Source organism: Gracilinanus agilis, chromosome 3, assembly GCF_016433145.1.
Source record: "Gracilinanus agilis isolate LMUSP501 chromosome 3, AgileGrace, whole genome shotgun sequence".
Taxonomy (NCBI): Eukaryota; Metazoa; Chordata; class Mammalia; order Didelphimorphia; family Didelphidae; genus Gracilinanus; species Gracilinanus agilis.
In genome coordinates this window covers 280,640,915-280,659,295 of record NC_058132.1, presented here as the reverse complement: position 1 = coordinate 280,659,295, position 18,381 = coordinate 280,640,915, and the positions used below count along the sequence as shown (strand labels likewise).

The window sequence follows — 18,381 nt, the reverse complement described above, 5'->3', positions numbered from 1 at the left end:
GAGAATGGGACATGATTTCTTAATGTTACCATGTTGCCTCTACAGTCATTTATGGCATCTCCACTCAGAGGATACATGCTCTTAGGGGAGACATCATTTTCCACTATTGAGTCTGAAGTCTTTGTGGAGACTAAGTAGAAAAGACGAGAATGCAACTGGGTGAGGTGGAATGCAAGAATGGACAGGAAAATTGAGGCAGGAATAGAATGAATGGGTAGAGGAAGGGAATAGTGAGTTGGCAGGGAGGCAGGAACAGAATAAAGGGGTGTTGTCAAAGAACTTCGGTCACATGTGGAGGGAGAGAAGAAATGAGTGGGATTGGGTTGATAGGTTCAAAATGGTCGAACCTCAGGGGTGGGGAGGAATGAGGGTCAGAAAAGTTGAAAAGAAAAGAGAATGGGTCTGGGTGAAAAGAATGTGAAAGGATGAGAGAGGGAAAGGAAACTTTGGGGAGGGACCTCAAAAAAGTGGAAAGGGGAATAGAAGGCTAAATAGACTTATTAGACTGTGGCAGAAAGGCTAAATGAGAAAGATGTGGAACATTAATGGAGGACTGGTTAAAAACTTGGTTCCTTGGTTGAACCTTAGTAGATTCATCAAGGAGTGTGGCCCAAATGCAGCAGTAATCTAATTCTTCAGGGTTACTGTTTCTGGTAGCTTATTTTAACTTTTTAATGTTTTAAAATCAAAAGACCCATAATGAGGTCAAGTAAACAGTTTAAGACCATTTTTTATGAAGGTTAATGGTGTCTTTCCTAGTCATGCCTGGCTCAATCAGTAATACGTTGTTTTTTTATTTTTTTCCCCCATGAGAAAAGCAGTTTATGTAAAGGGATTCCACTTGAGATATTATGAGTGTTCCCCATTTTCAAACCAAGACCCTCCAAAAAGAAGGAAAAAATTATATTAGAAACTGTTGAATCTTCACCCTTCACCTCTCCTTACCTTAGAGACCATTTGGTTATCAGCATCTGGTTATCTTGCTAATTTTCAAATACCATCTTCCACCCACCCACCCCAAATGACAGAAAAATAACTGGCAAATACACACGAAAAATAATCACCTTACCCAAATCTTCTCTTTGACAATTTTAGCTTCTCAGGAACCTAGAACTTATTTTTTAAAATTTCTACTGTGCGTGTAAGTCACTCTTATGTGACAAGGAAAAACTGAAAAAAAAACGTGTAAGAGAAGTTGACACTTCCAATTTATGGTCACCAAATTCTTAAGAGCAAAATTCTCTAGAGACTGTCTTAATTTATAATTATATATTAGATAGTAGAAGTTGGAGTTGGAGAGAAAGAAAAGTACCTTGTCTTATAGCTGAACATAGCTAATATGAGTTTGCTGCTTGTGTCTCTGTTCATTAGCCAAGATAAGCCTTGCCAGGAAAAGTCAAAAGTGCTGCATGTTGCTTTAGCCAAGGCTTGTGCATGCCAGCCAAGTCCCTAGATCTAGAGCAGGGGTCGGCAACGTATGGCTCTCGAGCCATATCTGGCTCCATCTCCGGACAGGCCAGTCCTGGCAGAGCCCCAGGATGTGCCCCAGGGGGCCCTTCAGCCCCTGCCCCATATTCCAGCGCCTTCCGCCTCCATCTTCTTCCTTCCGCAGGCGTTTATGTCTCTCTCAGCCAAAAAGGTTGCTGACCGTTGATCCAGAGCTTAAAAGCCCAAAAGCCCTTGTTACTTTCTCAGTTCCCTCTCTTATAATGCCAGTGATGTCACTCCTTCTGAGCCTCCCTGTTTGGACAGACTTGACCTTAATCCAGGTCAGAGGCTAGTTGTCTGGACACTTAAGAGGTAAAGGGACAAGAAGCAAGCATCTTATGGAACCAGATAGCCACAAGGCCTTTGACATTCTCCCATAGTATGAATGTACATTCAGTCGAAGGGTGGAGCTATTTTAAAACTTTCCTATATTAAAAGGAAAGAAGGATACAATTTATGTTAAATTCACACAGGGTGGAACTGATAGAAAAGAGGCAAATTGTGGGGTGTGTTGATCAAAAACTAAACAGGGGAATAGGATGGAGAGTAATATACAGTAATAATGGCACAAAAAGTATAACAAATTGCCAAGACAAACACAGGAATTACATGAACACAACTATAAAACACTTTCCACACAATTAAAACTAGATCTAAATAACTGGAAAAAAACATTAATTGTTCATGGGTAGGATGGGCTAATGTAATAAAAATGACAATCCTTCCCAAATTAATTTACTTATTCAGTGCTATACCTATCAAACTACCAAGACACTTTTTTTTATAGAATTAGAAAAAATTATAGGTTCATTTGGAAGAACAAAAGATCAAGAATATCAAAGAAAATAATGAAAAAAAATGTGAAGGAAGGTGGCCTAGCAGTATCATATATTAAACTATACTATAAAGCAGTGGTCATCAAAAAAATAGGGTACTGACTAAGAGACAGAAGGGAGAATAGACTTAGGGTAAGTGATGTCAGCAAGACAGTCTATGATAAAACCAAAGAGCCCAACTTTTGGAACAAAAATCCACTATTTGACAAAAACTACTGGGAAAATTGGAAAACAATATGGGAGAGATTAGGTTTAGATCAACATCTCACACCCTACACCAAGATAAATTCAGAATGGTTGAATGACTTGAATATAAAGAAGGAAACTATAAGTAAATTAGGTGAACACAAAATAGTAAACTTGTCAGATCTCTGGGAAAGGAAAGATTTTGTAAACCAAGCAAGAGTTAGAAAAAATTACAAAATGTAAAATAAATAATTTTGATTACATTAAATTAAAAAAGGTTTTGTACAAACAAAAACAATGCAACCAAAATCAGAAGGGAAACCGCAAACTGGGGGGAAAAATCTTTATAACAAAAAACTCTGACAGAGGTCTAATTACTCAAATATATAAGGAACTAATTCAATTGTACAAAAAAAATCAAGCCATTCTCCAGTCAATAAATGGGTAAGAGACATGAATAGGCAATTTTCAGATAAAGAAATCAAAACTATCAATAAGCACATGAGAAAGTGTTCAGAATCTTTAATAATTAGAGAAATGCAAATCAAAACAACTCTGAGGCATCACCTCATACCCAGCAGATTGGCTAAAATGACAGCAGGGGAGAGTAATGAATGTTGGAGGAGATGTGGCAAAATTGGGACATTAATGTGTTGCTGGTAGAGTTGTGAACTGATTGAACCATTCTGGATGCCAATTTGGAACTGTGCCCAAAGAGCTGCCTGTCCTTTGATCTAGCTATACCACTGCTGGATTTGTGCTCCAAAGAGATAATAGGAAAAAATACTTGTATAAAAATATTTATAGCTGTGCTCTTTGTGGTGGCAAAAAATTGGAAAACGAAGGGGTGTTATCGATTGGGGAATAGCTGAACAAAATGTGGTATCTAATGGTGATTGAATATTATTGTGCTGAAAGGAATAATGAACTGGAGGAATTCCGTGTGAACTAGAATGACCTCCAGGAATTGATGCAGAGCGAAAGGAACAGAACCAGGAGAATTTTGTATATAGACACTGATATATTGTGGCACAATTGAATGTCATGAACTTCTCTACTAGCAGCAATGCAGTGATCCAGGACTTATGAGAGACTTATGAGAAAGAATGCTATCCACATCCAGAGAAAGAACTGTGGGGTCAGAAATGCAGAAGAAAAACATATGATTGATCAAATGGTTTGATGGGGATATGATTGGGGATGCTGACTTTAAATCATCACCCTATTGCAAATATGAATAATATGTAAATAGGTTTTGAACAGTGATACATGTAAAACCCAGTGGAATTGCTTGTTGGCTCTGGGAGAGGGGAGGGAAAGAATAGGCTGTGGGAGAAGGGAGGGAAAGAACATATATCATGTAATTGCAGGAAAATACTCTAAATTAATTAATTAATTAAAAAAGTTTTTTTGTAGGCCTCATTTCTTGATACATAGATAAATTAATTGAATGTATAAGAATACAAGTCATTTCTCAAGTTGCTAAATGGTCAAAGGATATGAACGAGCTGTTTTTAGATTTAAGTAATTAAATCTCTATAGTCATGCAAAAAATACTCAATCACTATTAATGAGTGATATGCAAATTAAAATAACTGGTATTAGAATGACTATAGTGATTGAAAAGGAAAATGAGACTTAGAGGGAATGTGGGGAAATTGGGACACTAATGCACTGTTGGGGGAGTGGTGAACTGTTTCAGTTCAGCCATTCTGGAGAGCAGTTTGGACCTAGGCTCAAAGGGCTTTAAAACAGTACATTTTAAACCTTTGACCCAGCAATGCCATTACTAGGTTTGGTTTCCCAAAGAGATAAAAAAAACAAAAATGGAAAGGACCTATATAGCTCTTTTTGTGGGATCAAAGAATTGGAAAGTGAAGGGTGTACCCATCAATTGGGGAATGAGAGAGAGAGAATAAATAAATAAAAGTATATGTTGTGCTTTAAGAAATAATGAGCAGGAGGAGCTCAAAAAACCTAGAAAGACTTTCATGAACTGAAGCAAAGTGAAATAAGTAGAACCAGGAGAAGATTGTGTATGGTTAACAGGAATATTGTACAGTGGACAGCTATGAATAACTTAGCTATTCTTAGCAATAGTAATCCAAAGCAATTCCAAAGGTCTCATGATTAAAAAATGCTATTTGCTTCCAGAGAAAAAACAGTTGGTCTGAATTCAGACAAAAACAGACTTTTTTCACTTAATTTTTTTTGTTCAAGTTACCTTCCACAAAAGGATTAAAATTTAAAAATGTTTTACATGATTATATATGTAAAATCTATTATTAGATTGCTTTCCATCTCATTTGGGAGGGGGATGCAGAGAGAGAGAGAGAAATCAAGATTCAAAATTCCTTTGAAAATCCTGGAAACTTTTTTTTTTTTAAACCCTTGTACTTCGGTGTATTGTCTCATAGGTGGAAGATTGGTAAGGGTGGGCAATGGGGGTCAAGTGACTTGCCCAGGGTAACACAGCTGGGAAGTGGCTCAGGCCGGGTTTGAACCTAGGACCTCCTGTCTCTAGGCCTGACTCTCACTCCACTGAGCTACCCAGCTGCCCTCAAATCCTGGAAACTTTTAAAATGTAATTGGAAAGAAATTAAATAGCAAAAGAATTTTTGATACCTTTTGTTTTCACATTGCCAAAATTTCTCCTACTATCTTTCCTTCTTCCCAGAGAGCCATCCCATATAACAAACTATAATTTTTTATTAGCAAAATTAGCAAAACCAGTTAATACACTGAAAAATTAGTTTGTCCTCTTGGGTTCCTGTCATTGCCATCTCCACCCAAAGTCACTGTATCCTATGGGGGAAATGGCCTCACTAGAGCAGAGCCACTGTCTTGGAGTTGTTAGGGCTTCTCAATGCTGCCTCTGCTATGGGCCAGCACATACTTGCCTACCTGGTGGTGGAGGAAGAGCACCTCTTGAAGCTCTTTGATATCCAGGCCATGCAAGTCCTGTCTGCCTAGGCAGATTGAAGCATACTCTTTTGCTGTTTCTCTAATGAAAAAGTAGTGATAAAGGTAATGTCAAGACTTCATCAGCTAAAAGTTTTAGGTCACACTTTAGTTGTTGAATTTGCAAAAGAGCAAGACTATGCTTCCTCCCTCTGTCAGATTTCATATTCAGAGATAAAGAAAAGGTCTGATGAGCATATGGAAGAAGGTAAAGAAAAGAAAGAACCAAGTTGTTTAAACATAGAAAATGGAATTGCACCAGATTATGGGCTAACTTTTCTTTTTAAATGTGTACCTCAATCAAACACAATATAGCAAATGTCTTGGCAAGTGTCTTGACAAGTGTGTCTATGTTCCATGTACACATGCTTCATCTTATGAATAAAATTTACCTGCACTGTTTGCACCAGTTATTGTCTGACCTCCCATGTATGAAGAGTGTATGTCCATGTTTCCTCCTTTGATCCTCAGGACCCTCCTGTGCCAGAAGAATGTGAAGGATCTGGTGGAGAATAATCAGAATATGAAAGTGGTAATGATAAAGCCTGAAAGAGGAGGACAAAACTTTTCATATTAGCCAATTTTCAATCAAAAGACTGCAAAGCAACGTTATGTAAAGAAAAAGGCAAAAGATAAAGGAATGTTGAATACATCTGCATTTATTTCACATAGTAATTTACACTCAGCAATATTACTCTAGGACAGTGATGGGCAAACTTTTTAAAGAGGGGGGCCAAAGGAAAGGAAATGCTCATCTGTCAGTCTGTTTCTAAGGCAACTCTTTGGAAGTTTCATTGTTTTGTATCCTACTCATTGTATTCTTCAGATTAGGAATAATGTCGCAAGGCTGGATAGAACATTTCAGGGGGCTCTGCTTCTGGCCGGCGGGCCGTAGTTTGCCCATCACTGCTTTAGGATGTTTAAGCAGCTACAACCTGTAGAGCATAAAAAATAGAATCAAATATATATATTCTGGGGTACCTGTGTTTGTAAAGGATTTAGAAGAACAAAATAGTGATTTCTCAGATTCTAGAGGTGAAGGATTACAAAGATCCTTCCGACTTCCATTTTTAATGACAAAGAGGAGATTTAAGAAGACTCACATGAGATACCAGCAGAATATGTCTTTAGGTGGGGGCAGCTGGGTAGCTCAGTGGATTGAGAGCCAGGCCTAGAGATGGGAGGTCCTAGGCTCAAATCCAGCCTCAGACACTTCCCAGCTGTGTGACCCTGGGCAAGTCACTTGACCCCCATTGCCTACCCTTACCACTCTTCCACCTATAAGTCAATACACAGAAGTTAAAGGGTTTAAAATTTAAAAAAAAAAAAAAAAGAAGAATATGTCTTTAGGGGGGAAAAACAGAATTGTTAAAGGAGAAATAGCAACACTTTCAATTTTCAGAAATTATGAGGGATCCAAACTGGGATTTATGTAAACAACTTAGCAAAGCAAATTGAAGAAAATGATGTTAAGTTTATTTTTGAAAGATATGTTGACTTTTTATTACAAACAAAATGAATCATGTTTGACATAAGCTTGATGAAAGAAGGTCACATGAAAGGCTAAGCTTTTGGATTTCCGATGAAAAAGCAGCAACTAAAGCTTTAAAAGAAGCAAATGGATATATACTTTTTGGAAACCCAAATGGTGGTGCAATTTGCTTGATCTGCTAGACCAAAACAAGATTCTAAAGATGGGAAAAGGACGAAAATAGATAATTGCTAAAGTTTCCTTTTGGATTCCATATCTTTCATGTATTCTCTACCTTTTAGAAGAAACTTGACCATCTGGAATATTTGTGTGTAATAGCTTTTAGAATATATTTCAAAATTAAATGAATTGCATTGAAATCTTTTCAGAAGATATGTAGAAAATGTGATTTAGTCAACTTTCTAATACCTATGATAAATTATTTCCTTTCTTAAAAATTCTGAAAAGATATATAATGCCTCGAACCTGTGGACTTCTAACTTATGCAAAGGGAGTCAGAAGAGTCTTCTAATCTCCCTTCTTTTGGGCCATATTTATTCTTTGTAAATTGTGACATCATTCTCTTTTAATTGTTTTGTTTTAGTTTTTCTTTTCAATTATACTATATAGTTATTGTATATATTTTCTCGGCTCTCCTTATTTCTACTTTGCATCAGATCAAGAAATATTCTTTATTGATCATATTCATAATTCTTATAGCACAGTAATATTCTATTGCACTTATGTTCCACGGTTTGTAAGTTCATTCACTATTTGATGGGCATTTACTTTGTTTCCAGTTTTTAAATTCATTTCCTCCCACCAGAATGCTACTATACATATTTTGGTAGATATGAAGATTTTATTCTTACAGGAGGGGGATATGCCTAGTAGTACAATCTTTTTGGTAAAAATGTATGGAAATTTTAATCACTTTATTTTTAATGAATTGTAATCTTATTGTGTGGGCAGGTAGGTGAAGCAGTGGATAGAGCAGTGGGTTTAGAATCTGAAAAACTCATCTCCCTAAGTTCAGATTCAGGCTGACATTTACTAACTTTGTGACCTTGGGAGAGTCACTTGTTTGCTTCAGTTCTTTATCTGTAAAATTAAATGGTAAACCATTTCATTGTAAGAAAACCCCTAATGAGGTTTCAACGAGTCAGACATGACTGAAATAACTGAACAATAGTAACTTTATAGTAAAGAATTGGACCTGTGATTTCATTGGTATAGGGAATTCCCAGGTGAGGAAACTACCTCTACCAGTGCAAGTTGGCTTCCTCTTTGAAATGTAAACTCTTTTAACGTTCCGAGAGCACTGAGAGGTTAAATGATTTGCTTACTCACATAGCCAGTGTGTCATTCAGGACTTGAAACCAGGTATTCTGACTTCAAGGTCAACTATCCATTAATTTGTGGAATCCATAAAAAATAATTGTCAAGGATTGTTGGTCCTCAGAGAAAACATGACTTGGGTAAATTTCCAAGAAAGCCCGTCGCAATAAATTGAAAATCTACAGACTTGATTAATCAAGGGCTCATTCATTTTTTTGTCCATTCTCGAACAAATTTTTCTTGAACATTTATCATGTAGAAGACATAGGACTGGATATTACAGGATGTATAGAGATAGCGTCTCCAAGTTGGCATAGAGAAGAGAAATAGTATATCGGGTATAAATATTAGCAAGTAGACCACTTGCTGCATCATTGTGTTTTTGAGGGGAAATAATGTATAATCAATTTTAAAAGACAGTCTGAGAGAAATATACAGTCAAGTGAGCAAAACTAGGAGAACAATTTCTACAATGACTACAACATTGTAAAGAAAAACAATTGAAAGACTTAAGAACTCAGAGCAATGCAGTGAACAACCATGACTTGAAAAACCTGATCCTGATGATAAAATATTTCTCATCTCTTGACAGAGATATTATAGACTCAAAGTGGTGAATGAGTCATATATCTTTGGAAATGGCCAATATCTAGATTTGTTCTGTTTGACTATGCAATTAGTTAAGAGAGGTTTAAAAAATTTGGGGGGGAGAGTCAATTGGGCGAATGCAGATGATAATGATAAGAGCATTAATGAAACATTAAAAATATGCAAGCATGAGTTCAGAACAAAACAGATAAATAAAAGGGACAACTTTGGAATCAACAAGATGAATGCTGCCTACTTTGTTGTTGTTGTTGTTGTTGTTGTTGTTGTTGTTGTTGTTGTTGTTGTTGTTGTTGTTGTTGTTGTTGTTGTTGTTGTTGTTGTTGTTATATGCTTACTTTCTACCTTAGAATTAATACTGTGTATTGTTTCCAAGGCAGAAGAGTAGTAAGGGCTAAGCAGTGTGGGTCAAATGACTTGCCCAAGGTCACACAGCTAGGAAGTTTTGGAAACTAAATTTGAACCTAGGACCTCCTGACTCTAGGCCTGGTTCTCAATTAACTGAGCTACCCAGTCCCTCTATTGTTATTTTTCAAAAGCTTCTGTCTTAGAACTGATACTAAGTATTTAACTATCAATTCTAAGACATAAAAGCATCAAGGACTTAGGCATTTGGGGTTAAGTGACTTGCCCAGGGTCTAATAGCTAGGAAGAATCTGAGGCCAGATTTGAGTGTAGGTTCTCCCAACTCCAGACCTGATGCTTTCTCCATTATGCTACATAGCTGCAGATGGCTCTTTTCAAAGTTGCCATTATGGTTGCAGGGTATTTGAAGGCTGATTTTTCTGCCTGGGTTTACCTTACTTTTAAGAAAGAAACTACAGATGCTACATTTACCAGCCATGGCCTATCTCCTACCTTATCTCCCCTTTTATTTATTGTCTTCCTTCCATTAGAATGTAAGCTCTTTTGGGGGAGGGACTTTCTCTTTTTGTTAATATTTATATCCCTAGCACTTAACACTGTGCCTGGCACATAGTAACCACTTAATAATAAATAATAAATAATAAATCTTACTCTCTGATTTTTCTTTAAACAAGTAGATGAGAGTATTGCCTTTTAAAGGATTCTTCACTCCATTAAGAAATGAACTATAAGATTTTCCTTACTTATTTATCTATTTGTTCATTCAACTATTTAAAGTTGAACATTTTGTTTCTCTTAATACTGTTTGTTCTATATCACATTCCTTTCTCAATATTATTTAAATGTCTATGTCATTGTCGTAATCATCATCATCATCATCTTTATGTAAAAGAGCCATCCTTTGCAAAAAGCTTTTAAAAAGATAGGAAAAGCATCTGAGCAAAACTAATCGGTACATTTTCCATGTCTGATGATATACAGAACATTCTATAATTGTTGTCTCCTACTTTTGTATAAAAGTAAGGAAGATAACATTTTACCAACTCTTCTTTGGGTCAGACTTGATCAACACTATAATTATAGTCTTTATTTCCTTTATTTTTGTTCTTTCTGTTTACATTGCCATAGTCATTGTGTAGTTTTCTTGGGTTTGCTTACCTCAGTGTTCCTTAGTTCATATAAGTATACTATAGGATTCTTTTAAGTAGCAAGATGTAGTTTGATTTGTTGTTGAAAGTAGTTGAAATGACTTCTTTTATAAAAAACAAAGTTGTTTATCTTTTTCAGGACTTTGTTTGCTACATGAAGTGAAAGTATATTTATATACTCATTCCAGTTTCCCACATTTATTTGACCAGTAGACCTTTCTCAAAATTAAGGGAGATCAGGGAATTGTTATACTGAGTAAAAGCTAAAAATTACTAAACTATTCATGCCTATTGATTTAATACTACCAATAGTAAGCCTTTACTCCAAAGAGATCAAAGAAAAAGGAAAAGATCCTATAAGTAGAAAAGTATTTATAGCAGCTCTTATTTAAGGAGCAAAGAATTAAAAACAAAGGGAATGCCCATTAGCTGGGGAATGGTCTAACAATTTATGACTTGTAAATGTAATGGAATACTATTGTGTTGTAAGAAATGAGGGGGAAAAAGATGGTTTCATAGAAGCCTGGGGTCAAATGAGTACAACCAGAACAATTTATAGTATAATATCAACATTGTAAAAATGAATTATCTTGAAAGACTTAAGAATGCTTATCAATGTAGTGATTTAATAATGTTTCCAAAATATTAATGGTATGAAGTGCTACCCACTTCTGAAAGAGAGATGATGTATATTACTTTGCAGAATGAGACATGCAATATGCTGCTAAGTTCTGTCTAACCTACTTGGCATCTCTCAGATAACCTCTTCTCTCCTCTGAAACTGCTACCATCCAGATGCAGACCCTCATCTCCTACCTATTCTATCACAATAGCCCAAGTTGATCTTCTTGCTATATTTCTTCCATTTCAGTCCATCTTCCCTTCAGCTGTCAAAGTGGCAGTCTTCCTAAAGTGTCAGTCTGACCTGAAGAATAGGTTCCTCTATTCAGTAAACCATAGTGACTTCCTGCTACCTCTATTGTTCAAAGTCATTCACTATCTCTTCTCCACCCCCTCCCTTTCAGTCTTCTTGTCTTAATGACCCCTCCTCATTCTTTCTGTCCTCCTTCTCTCTTCCCCTCTCTTGTTGTTCCTTACATAAGACACTATTATGCTACTCCTTACTGTGAGTAACTTGAAAGCAGGGACTCTTTTTTTGCCCTTTTGGGGTTGGGTATCTCCAGTGCTTTAGCACAATACCTGGTATCATAGTGGGTACTTAATAAATGTGTATTGACTAACTGCTTGGATATGATCAATATGGTAACTTTTTTTCCTACTTGACTATTTATTTGTTAGAAAGATTTTATTTTATCTTTTATTGTTTTTATTTTTCCAGTGGAGAAGAGAAGGGAGAATAAATGCTAGATAGTTTAATTAATTTTCAAAAATAAAACAAAAACAAAAGGGGAGTAGTAGTCTGGATACAGTCAAAGAAAGGCACAAAAATGGATGATGCAAGGTGTGAACAATATAGTGGAGTTTGTATCAAACAAGTACTTTATGTAGATATAGCATATGAATAATTTTGATGATAATAGTATTTCTATGGGGTTTTAATATTTTGCAAAGCACCTTACATATATTATGTCATTTAATTCTTATAACAGCCCTATCGTGTAGATAATCTGTTTTTATAGATGAGGAATCTAATGATAAAAAGATTTAAGTGAGTTCCCCATGGTACACTGATAATGAATGTCAGAGAGTAGAACACAGTTCTTTTTCTTATTCCAAATATTTTGCCCATATTTTGCTTCCTCTCTGAGTTGAGATAGTGGAAGATGTGTAAATTAGACATTAAGTCACAAAGAAGCGATGGTGGTATAGTTGAATGAATGTTGAGCCCGAAATCAGGAAGACCTGAGTTCAAAACCAACCTCAGCTAGCTGTGTGATATTGGGCAAATCACTTAACATCTGGTTTAGCTTAGTTTTCTCAACTGAAAAATGAGGATTACAACAGTGCTTATCTTGCAGAGCTGTTAGGATCAAATGAGATATATCTAAATCTAAAGTACTTAGCATAGTGCCTGGCATGGAGTAGGTACATTGTAAATGCTTATTCTCCTTCTCTTCCTTGGTTGGTGTGTGGGTGAGGTGGAGAAAGAAGGGCTTTGTGATGGATCTGTTACAAATGGAAGAGAAGATAGTCGGAGATAATTATAGGAGGCAGAGACATGAGGAGATACTATGGCAGGATAGGTATGAAAGAAGTCTCATGTCTCTGCAGGTTGAGGAAAGATATAGATGGATGGGATTGAGTTTATAACATGAAAAAATCAGGGGGAGGTGGTATACAGAATTGTCTCACATATGGGGTGGGATAACAGGATGAGGGATGCCAGTGCTACAGTTCACTTAGAGTATCTGGACAGTGACACTATTGTCTTCAAAAATTCCAGGCCACCTTTGTTAGAAAAACAGTTTTCTCTTAGAACCTCACTTCCCTATTGTCTGAAACTACGGGGTTCTGTGGAACACAGTTTGGGAAATGCTTGCACATGCTGTCGGTGTAGATAACACACATTGAGAATCTCAAGTGATTGAAGACATTCTTCCTGAACACAAGTTCTATAATTGGGGACAGTGTCTAGTAAGTGAATTTTTATGAATTCTTTTCAACTTAAATGAAAGTAGTAGTTATATCTGGTTTTTCTTTCCCCCAGTAATACTGTTTACCTCCAACATTTAAATTCACATTCTCTGTCTCTTGTTAAAATGATTTATACCAGAGATAGTTTTTCTGTACACAAGCTGGGGTTTTTGTAAAATACTTTGTTCTCTTTAATGTCTTAAGTTTCTTTTATCTTGAAAACAACAATAAAGGAAAGCAAGCTGCTGGAAGCAAACTTAAGTCTGCTTAACCAAAACAATTGAACTTAAAGCAGGAAAAATAAATGGTCTATTTCTTAAAATACTACTAGTAGTACTGGGTATCTGAACCTGTGATTATGCATTATGTGATTATGTGATTGGGTATTTTATACTGGAGATAACATTTTGTTTATGAGTTGATTTAGAGGATATCTTAGCTCCTTTCCAACTCTCAGTTTTTCTGATTCTTTGTGGGGAACTCCTTTGTGGAAATACTCTCCAATTTGTAGTTTACAACTTATCTATAACTTGTAGTCTCAGAAAATAACCTGGTGGTAGTGGAGTTTTAAGTGATTTGCTCATGATTATACAGACAGTATGTATCAGAAACAGAGCTTAAATGGAGATCTTTTTACCCTAAGGCCAGTTCTTTATCCAAATATTTTGTAGGCTTCTTTAATTATTTGTGTGTATGTATGAGATTAATAATAGCTGCCATTTATATAATGATTTACATATGTTACCTCATTTCTGTATAACAGGAATTTATATCCTCTTTCCTGTTCATTTTGACTTGAAATGTCCAATTATTAATAATTATTGTATTGATAGTAAACAAGAACATTGATATTACTTCCCAGTGACAACCAATGAGACTTTTCTCATTGTATTTAAACAAAACACATTGCTCATGTAGTTTGTGCATTTTCCATTTTGATCTTCATTTTTAATGCTTCATATTGTGTAAGTTTATAATTTGTATGTCATTTGATTCTTTCTCTCTTTTTAATTCTTCTAGCCTTTAATCTGGACAATGAACAACCAGATTATGATATGGATTCTGAAGATGAGACATTATTAAATAGACTCAACAGGAAGATGGAAATTAAGCCTCTGCAGTTTGAAATTATGATTGACAGGCTTGAAAAAGCCAGTTCTAATCAGGTATAGTACTCCATAAAAATACAATTTTATCTTGTTTTATTGTTAATCTAATGGACAATTAGCAGTTTTCATTTTAATGTATATTTTTTAAATGTGTTTGCTTTTCCTTGAATTTCTTTTATTTGAGTCTCTGTAGTTTCCATTTATATCCTTTAAGTTCAACATAAGCTATTGATTTAGAAACCATCCTGCTCTTTAAATGTATTTGAGATAGATGTTTGTAGATATGTATACTCTGTTAGTGTTGGTGGATAGTAGGAGGTGGGAGCCATTGTCACCACAATTAGTCTATACAGTCTTAATAAAAGCTAATACTTTCTGTCATACTCAGCCCAACCCCCCATCTCTCCAACCAGCATTTCCATTGTTCGCCTTTTGAATAATACTACATGAGCCACTATAACAAAATAAGTACTCTTTTTGAGTTTTTGGCTTCTCAGTGATGAATTGATGGGGAAGAAAGCTTTCATAATTATTGATGCAATACAGATGATTCTTTTCAAGCCCCTTGGTGTCTTTGAAATATTTGAAAGGTAGTTCTTCTTTCTAATATTTGCTAGACACATTTACCTTACTTTTCTAGAAGACCTTGTATTTGTCCATCTAGAAATGTATTTTTTTAAATCAATGAAAAAACAATTATTCCCATTATTTTTAACTTTGCAGAGGAATTCCACATGCCCTTTCTTTTTAGAAATTTATAATAGTAATAGCTAAAACTTGTATAATGCTTTAAATTTTATAAAACATTTTTATTGTATTCTCTCATTTAATCCTCACATCAACCTAGAGAGGTTGTGCCATTATTGACCCCATTTTACACCTGAGAAAACCTAGCTTGAATAGGTTAAATTATTTGCTAGAATTATAGTTTTTAATTGTATGAGAAAGGATTGATGTTCAAGTCTTCTTGACTCAAAGTCCAACACTATATACTATGCTACTTGACTAACTACTATTTTAAATGTAATTTTATTTTCTTGATACCTCCAATTTCTATTTCACATTAATATCTTTATGTATTTCTCTGCTGATGAGCTTTCTCTTTTAATAAATCTTTTAAAAGATAGCAAAAAAAAGCAATTCAGCAAAACCAACCAGTGTATTAGCCATTCCACACCCTCAATCACCCATCTCTGCAAAGAAGGAAAGGGCAATGCATTTTATTAGCTCTAACTTTGGGCCAAAAGGAAAGTAGGCAGTCTTGAGTCAGATCAACTATAGGTAAATTAGCTAAAATTTGTTCTTAAATATCAGAAGAACTATGTTTACTGATTGTCATTCCTGGGAAGTCTGGCAGCCAAGTGTCAGGTTGGAAGGATATAAATTTTGCCAAATACTAGAATATGAAGAGAGCTTCCTGCCCATAGCATGAAACCTGAAAAGTATAATGAGATACCAAAGAGAAAATCAGAATTAAAAACAGATTGGTCAAAATATTGAAGATGTAAAATGAGAGGTGTTAGGATCAGTTACTGCTGAAAAGTTGTCCTGTGGCAAGATAGAGTTATGCTCTGACTCATTTATTTTATTTCTTCAATCTAATTGTTTTCTTTCTTTTTTTTTAACCCATACCTTTCTGTCTCAGAACCAACACTAAATCCCAGTTCCAAGGCAGAATAGTGGTAAAGGCTAAACAATTGGGAGTAAGTGACTTACTCAGGGTCATACAGCTAGGAAATATCTGAGGCCAGATTTGAACCCAGGCTTAGCTCTCTATCCACTGAGCCATCTTGCTGTGTCACATCCCATTATCTTAAAGGAACCATAACTGATTTCTGTAGGGAGTGGTTAAGGGTAGAAGCAATCTAATATGCCAGGCATTATTCAGAATACTTCACAAATATTATCTTATTTGATCCTGATGAACCTGATGCTGAAGAATCTGATACTTAAAACTATTATTATAATTTTAGTTCTAAGTATCTTCATATTTGGAAAGAAATCACAATATATATCATTAAGTTTTTAGTTAAAGGAAAGCATTTTAATCAGTTCGATGAGACAATAACCATTTATTAAGTATCCTGCTATATGCCAGAACCTGTGTTAAGCTCTGGTAATACAGAAAAAACCAACAGACAATCATTGTTCCTAAGGTAATTACAATCTAACATGAGAGACAACATGGAAATACCTTTGTACAAAAAAGCTATATAAAATACAAATTGGAAATAATCAATAGAGGGAAAGCATTGGAATTAAGTGGTATTGGGAAAGGCTACTTGTAATAGAAATTTTAACTCAGCCTTCAGGGAACCCAGAAGTCAGAGATTAGACATCCTGTTATGGGAGACAGCCAATGAAAATGCCTGGAGTTGGAAGATAGAGTGACTTGTGCAAGGAATAGCAAGGAGGCCAGTGTTACTGGATTACAAAGTAGGTGGTAGCTGAGAAATCATGAACTCTGAATGCCAGAGCATTTTTCATTTTATCCTGAAGGTAGTAACAGGGAGCCACTGGAATTTTATTGAAATAGAAGATGACATGGTCACCCATGTGCTTTAGGAAAATCCCTTTGACAGCTAAATTGGAAGGTAGACTGAAGTGAAAAAAGACATGAGAACAGTAGATCAACCAGCAGGATACTTTGAGTCATTTAGTTGTGAAATGATGAGGGTCTGCAACAAGGTAATGGTGTCACTAGTGTCATAGTAGAGAAAGGAGGGATATTTGAGTGATATTATGAAGGTGAAATCGACAGGCCAAGGGCCTGGCTGCATGAGTGTGGTGAAAATGAGAAGTCAAGGCTGACAGCTAGATTATAATGCCTGAGGAACTAGAAGAATGAATGTATCCTTATCAGTAATTGGGAAGTTTGGAAAGAGAAAGATGGGTTTGAGAGAGGGTAATAAGTTCAATTTTGGACTTGTTGAGTTTGAGATGTCTCTTTATAATAGGCAATTGAAGATGAGAGACTAGAGGTCAGCAGAGAAGTAGGGCTCTGATCATTTTTACATAGGCCATAGATGCTAAAGAATTATCATTGTAGGGTATTGTATCATATGTTCACATGTTAACTTTGCTAAAGCTAATAATAATTCATTATTAATATAGTTTGTGGTTTTTTCTCCTTATAACAGCTTTGTAATGTATGTAGTGAAATATTACCTCCAATATTTAGAAAGATTAAATCACTTTTCCAAAATCATATAATTCCTGACCCTAAATCTAGTGTTCTTGTCACAACATTGTACTTTCAGACACTTTTAGATGTTTTACTATCAGCCTGTTCATCAGATGAATAGATTTTTATTAACTCATTCATACTTTTATACATTCCTAATCACTGTAAATCTCTTTATTCACTATTGATTTCCAGAATTCTTTACTTCCTTAAGAATTTTCCCTTAAGTATAAATTTGATAACTCACTCTTCACTCTAGTGACTAGTCAAATTTTCTCAACTTTTGTCAAACCCTACCCTTCTGAATGAATATTCCCCCAATTTAAAATATATTTTGTTTTTGGAGGGACTGCCTTGTCCTTTTATATATGTAATTTTATTTTGAGGAAGTTTGTGTTGTTCTTTTTTGGAATTTTTAGGAACTTGGCCTGGAGAATTCTTTGGAGATTTTTCTGCTTAAGCTCCACATTTTATATAAGAAGAAAGAGGTTATAAAAGAAAAGGTACAAAGAGGTTAAATTACTTGCCTCTGATCAAATGTCACTCCTTTTCTCAGAAACCTTTACTTGATCTCCATTGTTTGCTGATTAAAACTAAATGCTATCCTTTGCTTTTCAAAGCTCTTCACAAACCTGTTTTATCCCGGATAATTCACCTAACTGGAATACTTGTTCTTCTCCAAGAAATGACCTTTCCTCTCCTGCCCCCCATGGACTTCTACCCATCATCAACTCCAGCTAGGATACCATCTAATAAACTTTAGTAAACTAATTGATCTTTCATGTCCATGTGTAGTTCAAAATTTGTGATCCTGGTAGACTTCACTTCCTAATACAAGTAATATCTCTTGTCTTGGTATTTTGCATTTCTCATGAAAATTCTGACTTTTTGGACTTCTTGCTTAGTGATTTATATTATTCCTTCCTTTTTTTCAACTTCTTTTTATGTGCTGTCATTCCCCATTTGGATGTAAGCTCCTGGAAGGCAGACATTCTTTTCTCTTTTCTTTTCTTTTCTTTTCTTTTCTTTTCTTTTCTTTTCTTTTCTTTTCTTTTCTTTTCTTTTCTTTTCTTTTCTTTTCTTTTCTTTTCTT

The 18,381-nt window shown here is 35.3% G+C and overlaps 1 protein-coding gene across 2 annotated transcripts in view; it reads left to right on the top strand.

Annotated features, from left to right (window-relative positions):
- Nucleotides 1-18,381, top strand: part of EPC2 (enhancer of polycomb homolog 2) — a 191,222-nt gene that overhangs the window by 89,114 nt on the left and 83,727 nt on the right. For both annotated transcript variants that reach the window (XM_044669886.1, XM_044669885.1), the window contains exon 3: nt 14,016-14,161. In XM_044669886.1, the coding sequence (XP_044525821.1) occupies nt 14,016-14,161 (146 nt within the window). The remainder of the gene's footprint in view (nt 1-14,015; nt 14,162-18,381) is intronic.